We start from the raw sequence: 25272 nt of genomic DNA, 5'->3' as shown, positions 1-25272 counted from the left end.
TATTAAGGAGAATTTGAATATGGATATTAAAATGGAACCTACAATGCACTGTTTGAATAGAGCAATCAGTCAATAATAGCAGGGCAGTCTAATGGAATATTGGATTCATACAGGATAAGCCGTAACAGCATTTCAGGCTTGCAGTCCGTTCCAGCACAGAAGAGAGTTATTTCCCATAAAAACAAGGCATGCCCAACCTATGCATGTCAGATTTTTAGACTGGAAAATTTCTCTCTCATTATTACTTTTGATTATTTTCAGATGTTTTTTGGTTTAGAGGGAAGCCTTCCCCCAACTTTCCATGTACTGCTTTCATTGTGCTAGCTGATCATTGCTAGCGCAAACAGACAAGCGGGATCGCCACAGGTGGCACAGCAACTATGGCACACAGCCAGGAGCTGCAGCCAAGCCACGTCCCAAACTGGGAGGGAAGATAATGGACTTTCCCCAAACTGGGGGGGGGGGGGAGGTAACCCAGAAAAGGAGGAGAATGGAGGATAAAAATCAATGCCAAAGCAAACAAAGAACAGACTTGTTTCTTCTCAGGGATAGTTTATATGGAAGGCAAGATGCTTGGAAGCCTCCGTGTACCTAGAAAGCTACTGGGAACAGATGCTGTATTCAGCTCCAAAGAAAGTGTGCAGTTCCACTGCGACACCAGGCCAAATGCACCACCACAAACCTAGCCACAGGATGACCGCTGCCCACATTAAATGGGGGGCACCCTTTGCATGGTCGCGGGCAGCCCACTGGACCCTATGCGCCACCATTAACACAGGCTTGGCTTCGCCTTCCCCAGGTGGGATACCTGGAGGTCTCCGCCTACCTTAGCCAGTTGCCCAATCCCGCCTGGGGAGGCGTTGCCAAGGTGATCAGGCCAGGTAGGGGGAGGGACCACCCTGCCCACACAATAGGGGGAGGATCTTACCTGGGAATCGTCAGTTGGCTCCAGAGCTTCTCCCACCCTACCCACCCTCAGTTAAGACTTCTTTTGCAGGTTAACCTTTTCTCCACAGGTACGCGGGCGCTGCTACGTCAAGGTCGCTGTTGAAGGGCCGGAAAGGAATTCTCCCGCATTGGCAGGTTTGCCTTTGCCGTAGCAAAACGTCACAACTTTGGCGGTATCAGGCCTTAGGCAGAATCCTTCAGTCTATCTTCCTTAAATTGGGGGTGGGCATGTAACGGTGACTCACGCCACCCTTCTCTTTGTGGCGGCGATACCAGGGTTCCACGTTAAAGGGGTTGTTTTGAGGGGAGGCCTTGGCCATATGCCAAGAGGTTGTCATTGCTCTCCCCTGCGACGGCGGTGTAACAGGGGCGGGCTCTCTCTGCTTGAACATACGTTCGCCAGAGCCAGCCCATCCCCCCCACCCTCTGGATAACTGTGATGTTCCCCAGATCTCCAGCAGGGGACTTGGAGGGATAAACGCCCAGTGCCTGAGCCAAGGTCTACCCACATCTAAAACATAATAAAGTTGTGGCCAATTTTAATCCCATAGCACATTGTCTTGAGTCGTTATTCCACATGGGGGCAGCCCAGGGTTTGGGGGGACTCCGCCTGTCCACGCAATGGCAATAAGAATCCCTCTAAATCTCCCCAGAAGGGCATGCAGCTTTTCAAGCCCCCTGAGGTCCCAAGCAGTGCACTCAATTTGTACCCGGTACCCCCAGAGTTGTCTTGTGGCAACATAGGCAATTGCAAGATCTGTTAGTCTTTGAGGTGCCACAAATTGCTTAATTGTTTTGGTCAAGATGGGCTGGTTTTGTTGATTTTTGGAATATGAGGTACGGAAATGTTAAGGCTCAAAAGAAACGCGTTTCTGTAAAAAAATATAATTTATGAAGAAATAAAAAGATGTCTTGATGCTTTTTTAAGCTGTCCTGCCAATGAAGAACTAGATATACGTCATTTAAATAATGAAATGCAAGTTATCATAATGTGAAAATGGCCATAAATGCACAAATGTAGCACAATGGCACATTATGTTGCAACTATGAGTGAGGGAGAAAGTCTGTTCACACATAAAGATGAATCTACCTAATTCGCATTACCTGAAACTACCGGTATATGAGAACTAAAACGCAGGCATGCTGTGAAATCCACACTTTGAATGTTGCAATGTGGTTCTCCAACCAAGTAATCTGTACAAAAATGCATATGCTAAGTAAAGTTTGCATAACGATGCATGTCTTAGTGAAAATAATGTACAAAAATGCATTACACTAAGGAAAACTGCACTTAAAGGTATAGATTATGAGAAATTCACAGTAAAATGCTGGTGAATTTTCATAAGGGAAAAAAATCACAAATTGATTTAGCAGTGTGGTGATGTGAACTTATAACTGGAAAAAAGAGAAAAAGAAATACTGAAATTGACAAGATTTTCTGATCCCTAGTTGTAACCTGGCAAGTTCTATCCTTATCTCTTTGTAGTTCCTGGGCGCGCGCACACACACACACACACAAGAATAGAATATAACAATGGAATTACTATTATTTACCTATCCTAGCCAACATTTAATATGCTACTAGATAGATAGATAGATAAATAAATAAATAAATATAATACAGATCTGAATATACATTACCTACTATAGTGTTATGTGCTGCAAGAATCTTTAAAGCATGAATTTACTGCTAACATAATTAAAAACTTTTTACTTTTTGTATAATTTAAACATAAATCCATCTCACAACTTTTGAAAATTTTCGTGGCTATTACAATCCTTCTCTAGTCTCCAAATTCAAGTCTAAAACTATTATTATTATTATTATTATTATTATTATTATTATTATTATTATTATTATTATTATGATATACAAAGCATACAAAATATTATTAAGCCAACATGCAGCGGTGTTTTCCTGCTTGCACAATGGAAATCCACTTTACAGAGTTGGACTTCTGGTTTCTCTTAACCCTGCTCAGCCTCATGCTTACGTCCAAAATTTGGCCCAGAAGGTTCTCCAAGCCACTGAAGCAAATTTTGGAGGGATAAAGATGCCTGCTCATGTTAGAGCTCCCCCATAATTCATAGTACAGTAATGCGGATCTTTGTCTTTATTTGTTTGGTTATCATTATGTTTTATTTTTACATGTCAAAAAAATAAACATAATGGATTATATTCCAACATAGCACTATGGAGACAATTCTCTCTGCAGAAGAACTATCTTCCCTCTCATTTGCCTGCGTGTAAATATACATTCCAAGCATTGATACTATTTTCACCAAGCAGTCCCTTCTGCCCTCCAAGCATCTACTCAAAAGGGTTGAATAGCTCTCCCATATTTTTTTTTTGGGGGGGGGGGATCCTAAAGATGGAAGAATCCAAAACTGCCTTCCCCCTTTTGCTAGCCTTCTATGAATGGGAGGGGCCCTTCCCTTCACTGATGGATATTTTTTGATTCAGGTAAATATCAGTTGTATCTGATCCACTCATATTCAGAAGAGGCCCACCCCCAAAAAAACAATGGGCTTGTTAAAAAATTAGTATCTTGAAACCACTGATTTCAATGGGTTTATTCTGGGTATGAATTATCTGCCCTTGGACTTTATGGTTATACATGGGTAAGAAATCTAATTACTAAATATAACAAAATACCACCCTCAAAAAAACCCCCAACATTTCTATTAATTCACATGACTACTGAAATTCACATGATCTTCATAAAATTCATATTGCATAGAAAAAATATATATATTCAGCAGTTCACAAAGAACATTCTTCTAGATTATCTGCATATCTTCAAAAACCAAGAAGCAGAGCTAGCCACAGGAAGAGTTTCCAATAAAGGATACAAAATAATAGATAGAAAAGTGTGGCTGGGAGGGTCCAAAAGAGGTTGTGCTTTCTTGCAGCCCAGCAGCAAACCTTCAAGTTAAATATACTGTAATCATGCCAGTGATTAGTTACTGCTCAGTCTCCTGTCTCCAGCCCGGAAATTAGTCTGCTAGAAACCCAGATAGCTGAACAAGCGGTCACGCTTTATCATACCACGGAGTTTGAGAGGCCAATCTGAAGGAAAGCTACATGTGTTCCATATTAGGGAGAAAATACCTAATTTAAATTACCTTAATTTACAGAACTATAAAATCTCTGTATTTAAAGTACAGTAACATAAATATTAGCACGATAAATTCTTTAAGGCTGCAATCCTAAACACAATTGCTAGGGAGAAAGCCCCACTGTACACAGTAGTTTACATCTGAGTAAACATGCGTGGGATTACACTGCACAAATATTAACACAATTTGCCCGAGAAATCTGCGGAAACTTTAGCTATAAACTTCAAATTAAGAACTACAACTAAAATTTCAAGCTACAAAGCAGGCAAATTACCAGCACTGTTTTGCTATTTTATCATTAAGCACTCGCTGCCTCAGTACATTAAACAACAGTCGTCTCTACAAATTGTGCTGGTTATGCATTATTACTAAAGGTAAAGGACCCATGGATGGTTAATTCCAGTCAAAGGAGACTATGGGGCCGAGGGAGCCGGCGTTTGTCCACAGACAGCTTTCCGGGTCATGTGGTCAACATGGCTAAACCACTTCTGGCGCAACGAGACACCGTGACAGAAGCCAGAGCGCACAGAAATGCCGTTGACCTTCCCGCCACAGCGGTACCTATTTAACTACTTGCACTGGTGTGCTTTCAAACTGCTAGGTTGGCAGGAGCTGGGACAGAGCAACAGGAGCTCACCCCATCGCGCGAATTTGAACCCCTGACCTTCCGATCAGCAAGCCCAAGAGGTTCAGTAGCTTAGACCACAGCACCACCCATGTCCCCCTTGTGGCATGGAACCTGTGACAAGAACCTGAGGAAGTACAGGCTGTGGCATTAAGATCTATAGTTCCAACTCAAAATCATTTTTTGGCCTGAATTTATGGAGCAAATGAGGCTGTGTTGTCAAGGCAAGAGAAGTTTAGGTAACAGGTCAATATAAAGCTATAGCCACCCCACTATAAACAGTCCCCACAGGGTAGGGGTGAGGGACCAGAAGAGGCCTAGCTAATCAAATGATCATCAAGTGAATGATATATTTAAATCAGACAAAACAAAAGGGTTTGCTGCTGAAATATCGAAACTTGAGAAAGATCTATTACAAAGTAAGGCTAAATTACTTTTCAAAATGTATAGATTGTTACTGGTTTGGGAAGTGCTAGAGAAGGAGGTTAAATCTCTGATGATTCACTGGTCTAAAGATTTCGGTTATAATATTCAGATGGCATCCTGGGGAAAGCTTTGGAGAAAAGCTAAAATTTACTTTAGAAGAAAATTTTATGAAGATGTTCTACCGATGGTATATTACACCAAGCAAGCTGACGAAAATGTATAAAACCAGCTCAAATCTTCGCTGGAGATGTAAAGAATCAGAGGGAACAATGTACCACATGTGGTGGAAATGTAAAAAGATTAAAAACTTTTGGGAAATTATCTATAATGAACTTTAAAAAATGTTCAAACTAACTTTCATCAAAAAGCCGGAAGCCTTCTTGTTAGGTATTATTGCTGCAGATATACTGAAAGAATTAAGAAAGATATTTATGTATGCCACTACTGCGGCGAGAATGTTAATAGCTAGATGGTGGAAGGGAGATAAAACACCAACTAAATTGGAATGGCAGGCGAAGTTATTTGAATATGTAGAATTGGCAAAGATGACAGGGGAAATCAGGAATCAAAGAAACCAAGAGTTTAAGAAAGAACGGGATTTATAAATTATATTTAAAAGAAAATTGTTCTCAGATGAAATCTCTGACATGTTTTGAATAACTTCTGCAATGTTATATGCTACCAAGAATACGGACAATTAAGAATAAGTTAAAAAATATGAAAACATGAAGTCACCAAGGTAATGATGGACCCACATTGATTTCATGTACATTTCCCTGCCTGAAGTTTTTAGTCCTTACCTCTTTCACATTGTGGGCCTGTGAATCCATACACACATGCGCAGCGATTGGGTCCAATGCAGCGACCACCATTCTGGCATCCATTTTCACAGACAGCTGTGTTTTGAATTAGAAAAAAAGAGGGGGGGGGAGAGACCCATAATTATGTACTTGGTCATATTGAAAATATCCCTTTGAAGTTCTACAGAACAAATTAATAAAATGGATGCTTTTCACCATCATTATGCCCAACATGGTAATTAAGCGAAACTTGCAATAAGTCTTTAGAATAGCTTTAATAAGAAATTACCTGTTTTTATGCTTGAGCTAGCGCTTGCTATAATACAACGGAGTAAGTGAGGTTTGCGGCAGAGTGTTGGGAAGAGGTCAGAAAATATGAACAGATTCTAGAAAAAGGATCTATACGAGGCTGAAATTCTGTACCAAAGGGCGGGGGACAGATCCAGACCCTGAGAGCACCCTAGGAGGTATCCCATGAGTTTTTATAGTTTGGTACTAGATGCATGATGAACAGTGAGGTATACATACATATACAAATCCAATGGGTGAGGAATGGGTTACTTCCGGGTTTCAGCAATCGCGCATGCGCAGAAGCACTAAATCACGCTTTGCGCATAAGTGCCGAATCACAACCCATGCAGATGTGCCACTGCGGGTTGCAAATGCTGCGGGTTATAAAAGAATGGGAGGCAGAACCCAATATACTAATCATAAAACTGCACAAAGAAGGTCATATGGACTGCACTATATTAAAAATACAGTTGACACTCTGGATACAAATTTAATTCATTCCGGGGGTCCGTGTGCAGCCCAAAAAATCCGTATTCAGAGGTGCCACTTCTGCACACGCACGCTGTGTGATAGAACGCTTCTGCACATGCGCGAGCAGCGAAACCCAGAAAAATACTTCCGGGTTTGCCGCTTTCGCAACTCAAAGTTTACATTACTAGAGAGTAACGTAACGTAACCCGAAGGTCTACTGTACACAGTTTCCAAACAAAAACAAAAAAAGAGAGTTCATAATATCTAGAGAAGGGCAGGAATCCTATAGCCCTTCAAATGTTGTTGGACTCCAACATCCGTCAGCCTGAGCTAGCAAGGCCAGTGGTTAGGTATGATAGAAGCTGTAGTCACAGATTTTTCCACTTCTAGATGAAATCTAGCTGAAGGTCTTACCCAGATACCATTTTCCTTACAATGGAGGAATAGTTCAAAGACTGCTTGAGCAAACTGCAGCCTACCATTTCTCGCAAAAACAAAACTGTGAAACACTGCAAAGAATATTATCGCTGATAATTATGTGTGGAATAATATTGCAAAACTATCTGAAATAAGTATTTCTATCATACGGCAATCAAAGCTTCAATTTGCTGGCCCGTTAAGTGAAAACAGGATCAGTTCTCCCAAAGAAACATTTCCTTTTATACCCCTAGGATTTCTGAATGGGCCTCTAAGCAAACAAGCATTTACATACAGCAGAAACCATTCCCTCCTCTCCACATCGAGACACCCCAGGGGACATGACATTTGTCTGCAGTGCCATGATGTCTGGGAACAGAGGGACGAAAAGCACATATGTAGATAGCAGGAGGTGGCAAAGAATATGCAAACAGAAGGAATGAAGGAGAAGTTTGTGTTGACAAGATCAGAGTAAGTGTAACTTGCTGGTAGGATATAAGGAGGGGCAGTATAATTAGGCTAACGTGCTGTGAAAATAACGCTGATGGCTTAAAATCCGTTCTGCATTTTTCAAGGATCACTTATGAATCTGAGCATCTAGATTGCATTAACAAAGCCCATTTCACACAAAAAAGCCACATATAAATGTACCGTTTCTAAGAAGAGAGCAAGAAACTATACTGCAACATCCTCCAATCTGGAACTTTCCAAATGTTACAGAACTACAACTTGCGTCACCCCTGACCACTGGTCATGCTGGCTGGGGCTGATGGAGATAGTAGTCTAAAACATCTGGAGGCCATCAGGTTGGGAAAGGCTACCATACTGTGCGCCTTGCCTCACTGACACAGGAAGATGCTGTAACTTTGTCCTCATAATTTCCTAGATTGAGGCCAATGGTAACTAACAGGGGGAAATGTTATAAAGACAAGAGAATGTGTCAGCTGATGAGTGAACGTACATAGTTTAGAATTATCAGCAGAAGAGCAGACGAGTGATATTATGTCAGTGTATTCTGTACCCCACCCTGGGATCTATTGTAATGAAAGATGGATTATAAGTGTGCTAAAAGAAAGAAAGAAAAGGATGGATGGATGGATGGAAGGTATTGAAAGTTCAGAATAAGTAAACAGAGCAGTTCAAAATGGCCAAACATTTCGCGCCACAGGTGCCCCTTTCATGAGGCAGTTCTGTATATTGTGAAAAATGCAAGTTTTGAATAGGGAGGAATATGTATCTTTTCTTTACAGTTTTGTTCTTTTAAGTCTCCGTTAAAAGAAACACACACGTCTCACTTTACAAGCATTCGCGTATCAAGTTCAAGATTTCCATTCATTCCTATGGGAACATTTCTAATGCAGGATTTGTCCACATTCTTTTTTTTTTTTTTTTAATTTTTTTTTAAAAAATTTTTATTGGGTTTTCACTTTTTATATAGACAAAACCAACACACATAACACGAAGACAATTACAAACAAAACAACAAACATATATAATTCCCAAAAATCTTATTTTCTAACCCTGGTCCTTGACTTCCCCCCACCCCCTCCCTTGCATCCCTATTCCCAAATTTGTATCAGCAAATTGGCATTTCTTCCGTCTTAATATTAGTCCTTTTATAAAAAACAAAAATAAAATTTTCCCTAAGTTGGACCCCAGTTCTCTTCCCTCGATTTCTCATTTTTTCTTACATAATTTTCTTATTACTAAACCCCCTGGTCTTGAGTGTTGTTTAGATTTAATGCTTCCCTCCCTCCCATCCCCGCTATGCGTCCTTTCCCAAGACATGTCTAAAATAACAGTTTTTAGCCTGGGTTCCGCACATCCGAGGCTCTCAAATCCTTTCCAGTCCCTCTCCGCCGGTTTTGTTGGTAGTCCTTTTTGTCTGTCATCGGGTCTCGAAAGATTTCTTTAACAATCAGTCCAATCAGTCCATAGTCTCTTCCCATATTTAGAGGCAACTGCTGAGAAATCTCCAGTAGGTCAGAATCTTGATGATAGTCAAAGTTAAAGTCTATGTGTAGGCCCCAATTGTACTTCTTTGTTTCTAGTTCCTGAATTCCATAAACTCCCAGGGCCTCCACTTTCGTCTTCTGTATCTTTCGTAGACTTACACTGGATTTACTCCAATAGTCTCCTTGCTTGTGTTCTCCAGATGCCGGCTTCTGGTTAGTATTTTCCCAGATAACTTGTTCTCTTTCTTGTTTTGTCTTCTCCTCTTCTTTGTTTATTATTTCAAATTCAGCTGTGGGTACTTTCTCACTCAGGTCATCATCACATTCAGCAGAACTACTTGTTTCCAAATCCAAGGTCATCAACTGTTTACTCATAGCTGTAGTCTGCTCCTGTAAGGTTCCCACCAGTGAAAACATCCTTTCGATTTCTCTCAGTATCTTTCCACCCACAGCCATTGTAATTCCACAGAATTCCCCCTAGAGGGAATCTGGTTGCTGAATGATCTTTCCTCCAACAATCCTCTGTCCTGTTATTGTTTCTTTGTTTCCCACAATTTTAGTTCAATTGTAACTCCTTTTAATCCGGAGAGGTCTTAAGTAACAATTTTTCAGTGTTAACAGTCCATTTGACAGCTTTGACAGCTGTCAAACTCTGCTCCTCTGCACAGGCTCCAAAGCAGATCGCTCCCGGGCCCGGGGGGGAGGGTTATTTGCCAAAAAACAAAGGCTCCTTCAACACTCCAATCTCCTAGTCAAATTTACTTTTCTAAATCTTGGAAATTACTGTCTTTTTGAAACTCACCCTTTACAGGGTGGGCGCTCCAGCTTAGCTCTTGTTTCGTTGCTCTGGATTGTCTGCAAGGGGGGGGGGTGGGGACTTCCTTTTAGCACACCCCCCGGTCGTCCCAAATTCAAAAGGTAAAAATTTTAAAGTTCAGTTCCAAATTACTCACGGGTTCCTTTTTTCAGTCCAAATTTCAAGGAAGGAAGTCAGCGCTCTCCAGTTATGGCTCGCGGCTTCGCTCAGTGGCGGTAGCGATCGACTCTCAGTGCCGCGCCGTCCCCCGTATCCCCTCCGTAGCCTTTAAAAAGGCTCATTGCGAATCAGGGGGGGCGCTTAAGGCACCCGCCGAGTCCTCGGTCCGCAGGCTTCCGCGCCTGCGGTTTTTAAGGGTCCCCGTGTCGCCGGCACGGCTAAGACCCATCCACCGCTGAGCCGATTCCCTCCGGAGCTCGGAGGGAATCCGCCATTTCCAGATCGCGCCAACCCGGAAGTCTCTGGATTTGTCCACATTCTTCCCCCCAACTCTCCATGTCCCCCCCCCCACTGTAAAAAAAATAATTGCTGCAGCCAATTGGTAAAAGAGAGGCAAAGGGGGGAAATGGATTTATCCAATCTCTCCTGCTCTCTGGTTTGTCTGATTTTTCCTGCTCTCTAATTGGTCCAATCTCACTCCACATTCCCTTTCTTCATGGTTTCTGTCTGAAAATGTCAGCCACCAACCATCAAAGCACAAAAAACCCAAGGAAATAAGGAAGTTGGCTGTTCAGGTATGTGACTCTACAGCATGTACGGCAACGTTTTGACAGTCCATTTGTGTTCGAAATACTTGGGTTTTTTTTATTTGCCTTCTTACTCTGAGTTTGTGCAAGAACTTAAAGCCCATTCTTGCATTGAGCTCAATCTGTGAGTTTCCCTTTCATTGGACTGCAATTAAAGAGATACTCTAAAATGAAATAATGCAGAGTTGTTTCACAAGTGCATATTGCAGTGCAATCTATAAAGTGCTAAAAGTATCTATGTCTGTAATAGCTCCACTTTTACCTAGCAGATTGCAACCATAAGAGGTTTCACTGTCTTAACAACTTCCTCAAGCAACAGCTAAAAGTGATTTGGTCTCAATGTTTTTAGGCAGGTTTCCAACCCAGCCCCTATAGCGTATGGTCAGGTTTTGAAAGCATTCAGCTTTCCTGTGCCAAAACAACACTGAAGTAGGGAGTGAATAAATCATTCATACTAAGGGGGGGCGGGGAGGGAAATGAAAGGGAGGGGAGAACTTTGAAGTGTGCTAGAACTATCCCCTTATATCACAAGGGGAAACACATAAAAATGTACTGTTGTCGCAAGACACTCTACTCCTTATCAAGCCTTATTAAACTGAATTACCTTTCACTCATCTATGCGCAGAATGACAACACTTCTGTGTTGTTATAAAAATATAGAGCGAGTGAATTATGATGCCATGTGAAATAACATTGTTTTTTTAAATCTCAAGTACAGTGCATTTAAATAATGTTTGCATAGTGATAATGGATAAGAATAATATTTGTCTAATTTTCATGTGAACTACAATTCAGTGCACACAAGCTAGACCTGCAACAAAATGGTGCAGTGTGTGGAGTGCTCCTGTCTGCTGATCTAGTCAGCCAAGCATGCCCTCCTCCAGGATATGGAGAAAGGAAGAAAGAGAGAGAGAGAGAGAGAGAGAGAGAGAGAGAGAGAGAGAGATTTTTTATTCTCCGCCCTCCCCACTACGCCAGCAAACAGTCAGCATTCCGAAGCCAAAGAGAATATTCATGGGGCTTTTGGGAGTTGTCCCCCCTTTGAGGGGTCCTCTAACATTTATTGTACTTCTGCAAACCTTGGGAACTACCAGGTCTTCTGATATCTCCTTCTCGTGCATGGATGGGGTGGTTCTGGCTACAGAAACACAAGCACACAAAGACTTGAGCATGTTATCAGCTTATAGGTTACGGCCCAAATCTTCGAGTGTGGCTAAAATAACTGCACCGTTTATTGCCAGCTCAGATCTTGATTCTCACTGATATAAAATGCAGGAGCCAAAAGAACCACTGAAAAAGGAGACAGAGCTGGTGGAAGGCAAGAAATGTTTGAAATTTAAGGAGCAAGCAAGGGTGTGCAATGTAACAGCAAAGAATATAGGGAAGGAAGGAAGAAGCGACAGACACAGAAAAATAAGAGAAGGATAGCAAGGGTAGAAAAAGGGAATTCTATCCTACAATTATCTACCCTTCTCTTCCTAGGCTCCATTCTGCCTGTCTCTATCTGGCTGATAAAGACTGCTCAAGTGTATGGAGACATAATACCAAGCCATGGTTTGGTATTAGCATGCATGAGCAGTCAGGCCTTGATGTTGCAAGCTCCATCCTCCCCCCGCCCCTCTCTCTCATACTCTTGCACGCTGCAATTTCTAAATGGGGTTCTTGGCAAACGATTTTGCTATTGCATCAAAAACGTGGCAATCTATAGTCTGAGTAAGCTGTAGTTTGCTCCTAAACCAGAATGAAACCATGACCTGGGATCTTTGTTTAAAGGCAAATTATGGTCTTCCTACAGTCCAGAAGGAAGCCAAAGTATCTACTTACGTTGTCCACAGTAAGTACCAATATATCCCTTCTGGCACTGGCATTGGTCTTCTAGACAGGAACCGCCGTTCATGCATCTGATACTGCACTGTTGTACTGCAGCAAAACACAAACAGTTTAAAATTATGGCAGGTAGCGGAATGTTGCTTTTAAAGAAGCACAACCATCAATCAAGCGTGCAGTGATATTTCAAGGCTGCCCAAATACTTGCGATAGGTATTAATTTAAAGCAGAAAATAGGAAATATCCACCATAAGAATACGTAACATATTTCAGCACCTCATGAACTGGAAAGACTTTGCTGTAATCTTAAAAGCGATCTAAGGCACGTTATTTTAAGCTACAGGCATGGAGCTAAAGGCTGGTGAATTTCAATGCATGTGTAACTAATTCCTTCATTTGCTGCTACCCTGTCAGAAAAATGGGGAAGTCTCTCACCTCTTCACTTATACACATTTGCCTCCCCATTTTCTCACATTAAGATATCTGTGTCCCCCTTCCCACCACTGCATCCTTGTTCATGACACTTCTTTTTTTCTGTCCTCCCTTCTCTCTTCTTGTGCTCTGACAAAAACAGAGAATAGGTATGGTGCTCTGAATTTTGCAGTAAAAAAAAAAAAACAATCCAACTATAACTTTTGCCTTTAGACTGCCATACTCAATATATTTTTCCTTCCTCTAATTTCACTATGATATTATCCTTCTCTTAAGTCTCTGCACTTTCCCCTTTAGATTTATGTTGTCACTTTGAAGCTCCTTTGTCTTTACCTCTTTTATCCTTTATCTCAAAGGTCTTTACCATTCCTACAATTAGTTTCTCCCCCCCCCCATTTTCTTATATCAAGCTCATCCAATCCATCCATTCATTCTCTGACCTCAAGGTCTTTTGTTCATTATTCTAGGTGCACAGAATAATCGACATGAATTAATATATTACTGCCTTCCTAAATTTTCTTTATTAAAACAGAGGCTGCAATCCTATACCCAGTTACGTGGGAGTATGACCCACTGAACTCAGTAGGACATGTTTCTCGGTAATACTACATGCATAAAACTGCACTGCTGATACCTTCAGGAGATAAGGTAATTCAAAATATAAAACGTCAATTTTAAAAATAAAACAAGAACTACATACATAAAAAGACCCCAAATAGGATCCTCCTAAATTGAGGGTCCCGGTTGCGCTCGGGACCCTTAAGCCGCCTCCACGTGGTGTGTTGTTGCTAGGTGTGGCCCAAACCTTGTCTGTTGGGCCCCGGGATCAGTGGCGTAGCATGGGTTGTCAGCACCCGGGGCAAGGCAAGTAATTTGCACCCCCTAACCCGTGGATTTGCGCCCCCTAACCCCCAGATGTTGCGCCCGGTGCGGCCAGCCCCCCCTGCATCCCCCACGCTACGCCACTGCCCGGGATCATGCTTGGCTGTTTGGGCCAACTGGGGCAAGTGGCGTGATCCCAGGGACCTATAAATGCAGCAGCACGACGGGGGTTGGGCACTCGCTTCGCGCTGCTGAACACCCGCCCGCCCTCCCTATTTTAGGTGCTGCTGCTGGTTTGGGGTGGGTTGCCTGCTTTGGAACAGGGGCTGGGTAGGAATTTTTCCATCTGGCAGATTGGCTTTAGCCACTTGGTTTTCACCTACCTCCTTAGCAATCGTCACAACTTTGTAAGGTTTGGCGGTTAGGCATTGGTTGATATAAATGTGCGGGAGGGGAAGCGTGGCCTTCACCTGCCCCTCCAGAAATAGGGTATTCCAGTAAAGGAATCTGGGGGTCCTGGATCTCGTCCGAAGTCCGCTTGAGGGGCTAGGGCCATGCCAGGACCACAGGAACCCCGGGGCGAGCTTCAATTGATCTTCACCGATGTTGCTCCCTTGTTTGGTGTTTACCCTTTCAGACTGCCAGCCAGAGAGGCAGGAGTCAGTTATAGTCCCTGACCAATGCATAGACCAATACTGCTCAATTTGTTTTGTAATCAATAAAGTTGTGGCCTAAATTTTACCCAAAAACTTAAACTAAAATTATGTGTCCGTTTGAAGTTATTTACTGGGAAAGGGCTGGGGGGGCCTCGGAGTGTGAGCAGAGAACTGAAGTAGCTGAACAGCAAAAACTAAATTACATTTTCCACAAATGCGTTCTTAAATAAAGGTGTTTTCACTGTTCACTGAAAGGCAAGTAGGGACAGAAGCCATTGGACCTCCCATGGGAGGGCATTTGAGGCATAGAATCATAAAAAGTAAGGAGCAGGAATCTTCTATATGCAAAGCAGCACCTTTGATTCAAAAGAGGGTAGGGAAGATGAGACAGGTAACTCTCTCATGCACTTAGTATTTATCTATCCTTAAACACTATCCTAGTGTAAAACGTTGCAAAACACTTTTTCTCCCTAACTTTAAAAATTGAGACTTTAGGCCTTACTTGATTTTGTTCCACAGGTTGGCGATATCTGACCACTGGAACAAGTGCACATGTTGGGGCGAGAACAAAATCCATCACCACAGCTATTTCTACAAATTGCTGAGGAAGAAAATAATGAATCAAAATGCTTGTACATCTTAAATTGCTTAAGAAACACTGGCAAACAAGATAAATTGTTTGCTTAAATGTGTCCAATTCCACCACACACACCCCCCCCCCAAGAACATAAGCAACTGTGTATATGCTGAAACAATGTTACTTTTGTTTTTGGTTTTGTGTTTGTTATGCTAGCTTCACTTTTACTAAAAACAGGACTGTAAAGACAGAATCTGTTACGATGCGCTTAAGATTTTAGAGGGTGATACAGTGGTACCTCGCAAGACGAATGCCTCGCAAGACAAAAAACTCGCTAGACGAAAGGTTTTTCCGTTTTCAATTTGCCTCGCAAGACAAATTTCCCTATGGGCTTGTTTTGCAAGACGAAAACGTCTCGCGACTTTGTTTCCTTTGTCTAAAAACAAAGACATGTTTTGTTTATAAAGTTAATTTATTTTCCCTTCAATTTTTGAACTGCTCTTTACAGTATGTGTGACTTTAAAGAGCAGTTAATAAACTGTTGTTGTACCAAATTTGGCTTTGTTTGGACTATTTTTGACCATAGGAACGCATTAATTGATTTTCAATGCATTCCTATGGGATTTCGTGATTCGCAAGACGAAAAATTCGCTAGACGACAAAACTTGCGGAACGAATTAATTTCGTCTTGCGGGGCACCACTGTACAAAACATTACTTCTCTAAGAAGTGAGACTTGTGTGCTAAATACAGGTAAAAGTCAATCTGGAAATCAGAATATTCTAAAATTATGCAGTGACATTTTACTTTTGCATGTAAGGGCTGAGAGACAAAACAGATGTGACCTTAAGCGTGTAAATGCATTTAAGACACCTGTTTTTGCTATCAAGATAATAGCCACAAAGGAGGGTAGGATGTGTTGGATCAGGAGTATGGCACTGGGTGTGGGGAGGAATGGGAGACAGGGCTAAATTCTTTCCTTTAACGCTGTGGTCCCAATGAACCACCGGCAACCACTGGTGCCAATGGAAATTTCCTTCTTGGGGTTATTAGCATCTTTTTGAAATGGGAATCATTGCAACCATGATGTGGTCCACTTATTCCACAGAACCAAACCTCCTACCTTCCCCATGGCTGTTATTTTGATAATAAAAAGCAGGCGAATTAAATTCATCCACATATTTAACAGCAGGGTTGTTTTATCCCCCATAAGCCTAAACTATGGGCTTTCCAGTTGGCAATAGTATCTTCAAAAACAATGCTAACAGCTGACTTTTTCCTAGCCAAAGCATACATAGAGCTAGTCGGAGACTTTGAAGTTCCTTTGCTGTAAAGATACATGATTACCTCCAGACAAGTGACTATTTTTGAGATACGGTTCATTCAAACGTTTTCTAGGAATATTAATTTTTTAAATATCTCTCTGACCTCGTTTTAGAGACAATGGAATATTTTCTAGCTTAATTGACACATTTAAAAGATGAGCAGATGGAACTTCCCACACCTGTTTTAGCTACTGCACTGCAAGGAATAAATAACTTTCCACAGCTAAAGTGCAATACAAATGATACGTAATGAAATTAGTATTTTCACAGCTCCAGCGTATCCATGTTTACTCAGAGGAAAATCCAGTGTTCAGTGCAGCTTACTTCCAGGGTTGCTACCTTGTTTGAGATAGCAATACTTGCATAGGACTATTACCTTTTTTGAGCTTTCATTGATGGTTATTGAAATATGGACAGCACTCTACATGAATATAACAAACCGGCTATCTAACTCATACAGTAGGTTTTCAGAGGACTGATGGAGAATATTCAGGCTGACCACATCTATACTCCAAGCACTGCATCTATATTAACGCTTTTCAATGTTTTAGCAGCATATTCTGAGCGATTTTTCCCATGTGAAGCTGACTAGATATTCACATGTGCCTTTGAGGCCCTTTCTGCTGTTTTGTGTACAGTGTTAATAATGGATGTTGTTAATATGGGATATAACACAAAACAGAAAATGAATGTATATCGTAGCCGAGATAGGTTTTAGATTTGCATTACATAACAATTTAAGCCAAAGCTATTTCAAGCATCATGTGTGAAAATGTTCTGAAGATTGGGCTGCAATATAAATTAAACTTTGACCAAAAATGCCGTAACTGAGAACAGAAATAAAATAAAGGTCACCCTTCCACCACTTGAGAAAGTAGTATAGTTAAAACACAGATCTATTCTCTTTACTTTTATTAGCCAGCTATGCATTGTTTTTCTGGGTTAGGAAACTTTTGCCTATATGGTGCAGTTAATGTTAAGGCCAACTAGACACCTGGGTCAGAATGTGAACAAAATTCCTTCATAACTAAGTTTAAAATTTCAACCCCCAGTTCAGGTCTTCTTAGTCACTTGATTTGCTGAATGGTGCATCAGGATATGAGTTAGAATGGATTATCAGGATTACACTAACAAAAGAAATTTATTGCCCCTTCAACAGCCCTTTGAGTTCAATAGAAGGAACTCTTGGTTCTGGGTCTATACTTTTGGGGAAGCATTGTAGCAGTGCTGGTAACTATTGCTGCATTAGTATTGGGGTTGAGGATTAGACCTCAGCAACTATGTAAAGTTATGTATTGTGCCCTTGCAACAGCTTTGGAGATGTGGCACCTGACTTTATAAACTGTTACTGTGTCACAGTGCAAGAGCTCAGGCTATAAACTACACTAACAGTTCATAGAATTGTAGAGTTGGAAGGAACCACGAGAAACATCTAATCCAACCCTTTGCAATGCAATGGGGCAATGCAATAATCTTTGTCCCAATGTGGGGTTCAAACCCATGACCCTGAGATTAAGAGCCTAATGCTCTACAAAACTGAACTATCCTTCAATCCTAGGCATGCCACCTGAGAAATAAGCCATGCTCAGTTCAATGGAATTTACTCCCAGCAGGCTACCCTCCTATACAAATTCCTGGGAGTAAGCCCCACGGAACACAGTGGGCCCCACTGAACACATCATTTTACTTTTGATTAAACTTGCATTGCATTGTGCTCTTAACTTATAAAACCCCAACTGCCTGAACCTCTTCTCTCTAAATCCCAGAGATAGTGGATGTTGATAATATTAGTCAGTGGGGAAATAAAAGCCCTCTAGTCTGCATATGCCCAAATGAACTTTAACATTTTTCACATGTTCCAGGGCTGAACTCTGACCTTAGCCACAGGATGTAGGCTCACTCCTGGTGAGTCCAAACCACAGTTTAACTGATTTACATGCTTTTGTCAAGTCTTATCAGTTGTCACATAGCTCAGCACAATAAAGAGCTTTGCCAAATAAACAATCATGTTGTTGTTAAATATACATTTAAGAAAATCTAATCTAGATCTATTGTAGCACAGCCCCGAACTAACAAAAACAACCAACAGCCTTATGTGAAATATTATTCCTAGGTAACTCAGCTACATTTTCTCTCTGTTGATAAAATACAACCTACTTTGCTTAGTATTTGACTATTTCTGTTTTAAGTGTTCATTGCTGGATTTCTGAATCTGTAAAAGGGCATTTTTTAAATCAATAGATTTGTGAGTTAGTGTCAAGTTCTTAAAAGCATGATGGAAGCCTAAATTTAGCAACCAGAGTAGATTAATTCCTTACTTCCTTTTTAAAAGGGTAATTAATTAAAATTCAAAGATGTCTTTTGGATGGATTATTACTCAGAGGTTGTAAAATCTGAAGCCAAACACTTACGAACAATACACTGATTTCCCCCAGGGAGTGTTTTCCATCCAGGACAACAGTAGGAGTGGAATCTGGAGCCACACACATTTGGCCTGTTATATGCAAACAAGTGTGTACACAAAAAATATAGGTCAATGGAAACAGATTTTAGGTCTGCAGGATAAAAATGCATTGGCCTCAGAAACAACATGCAAGCTTTTTCCAGAACCCTCACATTTCTTAATAAAAAAAAGCATTTCACTGAATCCCTCCCTCCAAGGGCTAAGAACCCCTCTCTTTAGCAAAAAGCCAAAAACAGACAACGACTAAGTAATAAGTATTTAGTAAGGTACCATTTTTAAACAGTTCTGAACAATGGACCAAATGCATGCTCTATTGTAACTACTTTACAAGCAGTAAATAATTCACACCAAACATATCTAAAACAGCCTTTTCATCTTAACACCATGAGTTACATTTTGTATGAAAATCAGATTTTTCTAGAGGTATATTAGAAAGATTTAAAAGTGGAAAGTAATGATCATGCATTTTATAACTTAGCATTTTAAAGCCTCCCTCAACCAATCTGAAAAAAACATGTTTCTTCAGCAGATTTTAATTGAAATCACCCTTCAGCACTGTTATAGCAAAGACCATTAAAAACTTGATCATGAAACTGAAGCAATATTTGCCACATTTGGTATTGCTATTAGTGTCGTATTTACACATGCTTTCTTTTGCAAAAGCCAGATGTTTTTTACACCACTCTCAAGAAACATATGGAAACTTTCCAAGATGGACCAAAATTTAAAATTAACATTCAAATCAAGCCAATCAGTAGACATTGAGAAGAAAAGCAACAATTACAGAAGGGGGAAAGGACAGAAGTAAATGGAGACAACTGCTAGTATTTGGATTGAAAGTTTGAAAGGGAATGCACAGATGTGTGATGGGACTGATTAGGAAAACAAGCAGTATAGAGAGGTGGCTATTGGGATACAACTGCATCTTAACAAAACAGCCTGGTAGAGACAAGATCAAAAGAAATGTGGCTGTCCATTAGAGCTAGTTGCAAACTAGTGGTTCCTATGTATTGCCTTGTTGGTAGGTTTTCTACAAGACAACTTCAAAGATAAAGGCGTAATCATAGGAGCCAACTCCTAGGGGCTGAGGGGTCTCCAGCCTCCTTGCCATAAAATATTTGAGGGGGCCAGGCCCCCCAAAATTGATGGGAATTCCCATTCAAATAGTGTGTGGGCACTGCATCATGTGATCAATAATGTGGGGCAGGGCTTACCTGCCCCCCCAATATGTTATTCAAGTTGGCACCCCCTGGGAGTAATGGTGTCTATTTCATGGGGACCTTTGGAGAAGTCAGATAGAAAAATAAGGCAAACCCATTTCATCTTCAAAATTGTAGCCTTCTATGAAAGAGAACCCTCAATTGCTCTATAGCGGTGTGCTTCAAGAGAGCACATTAGGACTAGTTCTGGGTGTGGGCACCAGACAGCAGGAGGGTGAAGGGAAATATTAAAGAATGTGTCCAGGTCCAAGACTTGATGCCACCCACAGGCAACTATCAATTGCTTATGGGATGTTACTAAGTTCTTACAGGACATAAGGCTAGTAAGTGACAATAACAGTGGCAGAGTTAATATTGAAATCCTGGAAGAAAGATTAAAGGCTATTTGAGGTAAAAGAGAACTTGGTGGGAGGTTGATTGGGCTCTGATGCCAAGGGAGAATTATGGGTTGAAGGAGGCTGTTCATGGGAGACAAGCATTGGTGGGACAGTTATCAGGAAGTGGCTGCAGGCTTTACAGAGGCAGGATAAAGTGATGTTTTCACCTGAAACACTGAATGGTTTATCAGAAACAAGACTTACGGATGGTGCAAGACCAGTTAAAGAGGATAAATGAGCTTGAAGATAGAGACTGGGAATGTGGATAATTTACCTTTGAGTTGCACGGAAGTACTTGAAGGAGTAGAGGAGGAATATTGCAGGAGTGGTTGCATAATATGGGGTAGGGAAGGAATTCATTGGGGCTGGAGCACTGGAAATCAGGAGGTTGCAGGAAATGAGCATAGGACAAGAGGAAAGAACTTGTGATGGGCACTACAGAAGTGGTTTTAGGGGTTGTCAGCAGGGGTAGCCAAAGGTTTCATGGAAGCAGAATAAAGGTGAGCTGAAGGTTTAATCAAAGCACAGTAAAGGTGGCATTTCAGAATTTTTGCCTGTGGATCACCCAGAAGTTGCTGAGATGGTGTGCATGCACATATTTGATTGGGGGGGGGGGAGGGATGGCAGGTTGCAGCTGGTTGCGTCCACGCAGAACTTGCCGCTAAGGCAATACAAGGAGTATGACAAGGCTGTATATTGTCTCCCTGCTTATTTAACTTATATGCAGAATTCATCATGCGAAAGGCGCGGCTGGATGAATCCCTAGCCGGAATTAAGATTGCTGGAAGAAATATCAACAACCTCAGATATGAAGATGACACAACTCTGATGGCAGAAAGTGAGGAGGAATTAAAGAACCTTTTAATAAGGGTGAAAGAGGAGAGCGCAAAATATGGTTTGAAGCTCAACATCAAAAAAGCAAAGATCATGGCCACTGGGCTCATCACCTCCTGGCAAATAGAAGGGGAAGAAATGGAGGCAGTGATAAATTTTACTTTCTTGGGCTCCATGATCACTGCAGATGGTGACAGCAGTCACAAAATTAAAAGACGCCTGCTCCTTGGGAGAAAGGCGATGGCAAACCTAGACAGGATCATTAAAAGCAGAGACATCACCTTACCAACAAAGGTCCGTGTAGTTAAAGCTATGGTTTTCCCAGTAGTGATGTATGGAAGTGAGAGCTGGACCATAAAGAAGGCTGATCGCCGAAGAATTGATGCTTTTGAATTATAGTCTGGAGGAGACTCTTGAGAGTCCCATGGACTGCAAGAAAATCAAACCTATCCATTCTTAAGGAAATCAGCCCTGAGTGCTCACTGGAAGGACAGATCCTGAAGCTGAGACTCCAATACTTTGGCCACCTCATGAGAAGAGAAGACTCCCTGGAAAAGAGCGATGTTGGGAAAGATGGAGGGCACAAGAAGAAGGGGACAACAGAGGACGAGATGGTTGGACAGTGTTCTTGAAGCTACCAGCATGAGTTTGACCAAACTGCGGGAGGCCGTGGAAGACAGGAGTGCCTGGCGTGCTCTGGTCCATGGGGTCACGAAGAATCGGACCGACTAAAGGACTAAACAACAACAACAACAAGGCAATACACGCCTGGCCTAGCTCTCACAAACAGCATCGGGTCGAGGAGATAAACCTTTTGCCTGCACTGTACCACTTCAGACTGCAGGTGGAGGCCCCCCAGGTGACCTGCTCTTTGGGGCGGGGCCAATCATGACACACCTACGACTGGAGCATCAAGCTGGGCTAGGATCCTTTTCCCCTGACACCTGGCGGCCCCCGCGTCCGCAGAGACTGCTCCATTCCGTTCCCACGAAGACCATGCACCCCACCCCCGCTTGCCGCCTGAAAGTGGTACGATCCGGGCACGCGGCTTCTATAAATGCCGCCTCGCCGCCGCTGTTTGTGAGAGGCAGGCCTACCTGCGCGGCGCGAGGCAACGCGGCTTCCCTACCCCCTGAGCGCGTCCTGCTGGCCTCTCCGGCGCACTCGGTTGGTGTTGGCGGCGCCTTCCAGGCTCCTCGAGGCTGGGTAGCTGGTGCCGCCGCCGCCCCCGCCGCCTGTTGCTCCATCCGCCGGGCGGACCTGCTGCTTGCCTTGCGCGGCTGCTCCCTGCGCCCAGAGCGCCACACAGCCCAGCCAGAGGAAATAAGGCTGCAGGCGGAGCTCCCGCCGCCTCGCCATGGTCGCGAAAATCCTGAGGTGCCTCAGAGAGGAGCCCCGACCTCCGGCTCGCCCCTGACTCGGGAGCTCGTCTCCCTTCCTGAGGAGAAGAGGCGTTATTCCTCCGGGCCGCTCGCGCGCTCCCCTCCACCTCAGCGCGACGCTCTGCTGCTGCGGGTCGGGGCGGCCAGGGGGGCGGCGGCGGCTGCTCCTTCTTTCGCTCCGCGGTGCATCCTCCTCCCTTTTCCCGCCTCTCCGCTGCTCGCCTTCCCGAGCGAAACGATTAAAAGCCGTCGGGGAAAGAAGGGGGAGAGAGGAGGTCCGGCTGTTTCCGAGCGAGGGGGAAAAGGGGAGAACAATCGAAGGGTGTGGGCGCTTTTCGGAGAGCGAGCTGGAAATTGCCCGCCTCGAGGATAACGGCAATAATGATAACGAGCCGCTAGTGACAGGGGCCGGCAGCAGCTTTCCACCCTGGAAGGCGAAAAAGGAGGAGGGTTTCCTCTTTAGAAGAAGCTTGCTGCTGCTGCCGACTCGGGGGAAGGCGAGGCGGCGGCTCTTGCCCGGTGCGCCGCGAGAAGAATGAGGGGCGAGGGAGGGAGGCAGGGCGGCACTACCGCCCGCTGGTCGGTGGGGAGCAGCAGCGCCGCGCCAAGCACGTGGGAGAGGAGCGCGCCCGAGGAGGGAAGGGAGGCTGAGGGAAGGGGGCGCCCGGAGGGGAGGCGGGAGAGGGAGGGGCCGCGGCACTTGTGAAAGGGGGCTGGAGGGAGAGGGGGAGGAGCTTCGTTGGAAGCCGCGGGGAGGGAGGGAGGGGCTGAGGGGGCGCCGAGGGGAAAGTCTGTCAGAGGAAGAGGAGCCGTTGGGCGTCAGTCAGTCGCACAACCTTGTTGCCCGTTCTCAAGCAGTCCGTTCATCCACGCCCCAGCCCCCTGGCCTCGTAGTTTCTCCTTGCACCAACAAAATCACCACCTCAAGAAAGTTCAGGGGAGTTTCTCACCCGCCGCCGGTAGCGGCCAAATTTCCCTCAGTTGGAGTCTCCGGGACAGGGTTGTCATGAGTCCGGGTTGTCCCGGACACATACGGAATACTACTGCATATAGTAGCGCGCCGGAGTCACTGCCCGGAGGAATCCGGACGTATGGCATTCCCTATCGGCACGCCGATTTTCTCCGCCGCCACCATTAAAAATCGCTCAAAAACGGCATTATTTTAATTTTTGCGATTTCGCCCAAAAAGGCTGAGCAACTCTGGGGAAAACTTTTTTTAAAGAAGCTAAGCAACCCTACTCTGGGAACCTGCGAAGGAAAAAGGCGGCCGCGTCGTCCTTTGCGCCTCTGGAATGGCTGCCTCAGAAACTTTCGCCGCGAGCGAGAGGGGAAAGACGTGGTTTTGAGGCTGCATGGGGTCTCCGGAGAGAGCTGGCGGGGGACTGTCTGGCACGCACGAGGGGATCCCTTCACGAGCCTCCGGGATCCTGACAGGCGCACGAGGCGACGCCCCTCGTAAAAGGAACCAGATGGGAACTTGAACGCGATCCAGAGCCCACGGATGTCAACGAGAGCGCGGATTTCTATCGGCTTTGATCAGTGGCACTGGCAGCTGCAGGGCAGAAAAGCGAGGATGCCGCGCAGGGCTCCAGAAATGCCTACAACCAGGACTTCAGTGGAGCTCAATCCTGGCTGGCAAATGTCCTCACAGACCAAGGTTTCCCAAACTTGGGGCTCCAGCTGTTTGTGGACTACAACTCCCATCATCCCTAGCTAGCAGGACCGGTGGTCAGGGATGATGGGGGTTGTAGTGTCTGGAAACAGCTGGAAACCCAAGTTTGGGAAACACTGTTAGAAACTGTCCTGGGACTGCGAAGGAAACTCAGCCGTAACCCAGGGGTAAGAATCTGACCACCTGTGACTTTTCCACCAAACTTCAGTTCCAGTAGAGCAATATGGAATCCTGGTTTCTCTCACTGACAACAGATATGTTTCTCTTGCAGCAAACTACAGCAGCAGAACAATTGAACACAGGAAGCTAATAACTGAAAACTGCTACCACAAAAGGCATCGTCAGGCAGTCTAGTCTTTTGTTTCTTGTACTGCAAGGATAATATTGTAGATTTAACACCAACACAAGGACGCTGGTGGCACTGTGGGTTAAACCACAGAGCCTAGGACTTGCAGATCAGAAGGTCGGTGGTTCGAATCCCCGTGACGGGGTGAGCTCCCGTTGCTCGGTCCCTGCTCCTGCCTACCTAGCAGTTCGAAAGCACGTCAAAGTGCAAGTAGTTAAATAGGTACCGCTCCAGCGGGAAAGTAAACGGCGTTTCCGTGCACTGCTCTGGTTCGCCAGAAGCGACTTAGTCATGCTGGCCACATGACCCGGAAGCTGTACGCTGGCTCCCTTGGCCAATAAAGCGAGATGAGCGCCGCAACTCCAGAGTCGTCTGAGACTGGACCTAATGGTCAAGGGTCCCTTTACCTTTATCTTTAACACCAACACTGGAAGACTGGGAATTCACAAGACGTTTGGACCAAGCGAAATTATTGTTAACAACACACGAGAAAAGTAAAGGTTTGCCGCAAAGTCATATTGCTCCAACTCTAGCTATCGTTGTGATTTTATTATCATCAACATCGAATGCACATCACAAAACAATCCTAGTTATTAAATCAGCCTTTGCCAACCTGGTATGGCCAGCTGTTTGGGGTGACAAATGCCACTGGACCTCAAATTCCTCTTCCTTTGCTTCCTATGAGGGATGGTGAGCTGCAGTGCCGTTTTGGGAGAAAAAGAG

The 25272-nt window shown here is 43.7% G+C and overlaps 1 protein-coding gene across 1 annotated transcript in view; it reads right to left on the bottom strand.

The window, feature by feature from the left end:
* Positions 1-23136, bottom strand: part of FBN2 (fibrillin 2) — a 143424-nt gene extending 120288 nt beyond the window's left edge. The window contains exons 1-5 of the mRNA XM_083464365.1: positions 22279-23136; positions 18666-18748; positions 14856-14954; positions 12441-12536; positions 5920-6015 (exon numbers count right to left, since the gene is read on the bottom strand). Coding sequence (XP_083320491.1) covers positions 5920-6015; positions 12441-12536; positions 14856-14954; positions 18666-18748; positions 22279-22508 — 604 coding nt within the window. The 5' untranslated portion in view covers positions 22509-23136. The remainder of the gene's footprint in view (positions 1-5919; positions 6016-12440; positions 12537-14855; positions 14955-18665; positions 18749-22278) is intronic.
* Positions 23137-25272: the final 2136 nt, after the last annotated feature.

The sequence above is a fragment of the Podarcis liolepis genome (assembly GCF_965112155.1).
Source record: "Podarcis liolepis genome assembly, chromosome: 11".
Taxonomy (NCBI): Eukaryota; Metazoa; Chordata; class Lepidosauria; order Squamata; family Lacertidae; genus Podarcis; species Podarcis liolepis.
Note: the sequence above shows the minus strand (reverse complement) of the source record. Positions and strands in the feature narration are given on the sequence as shown.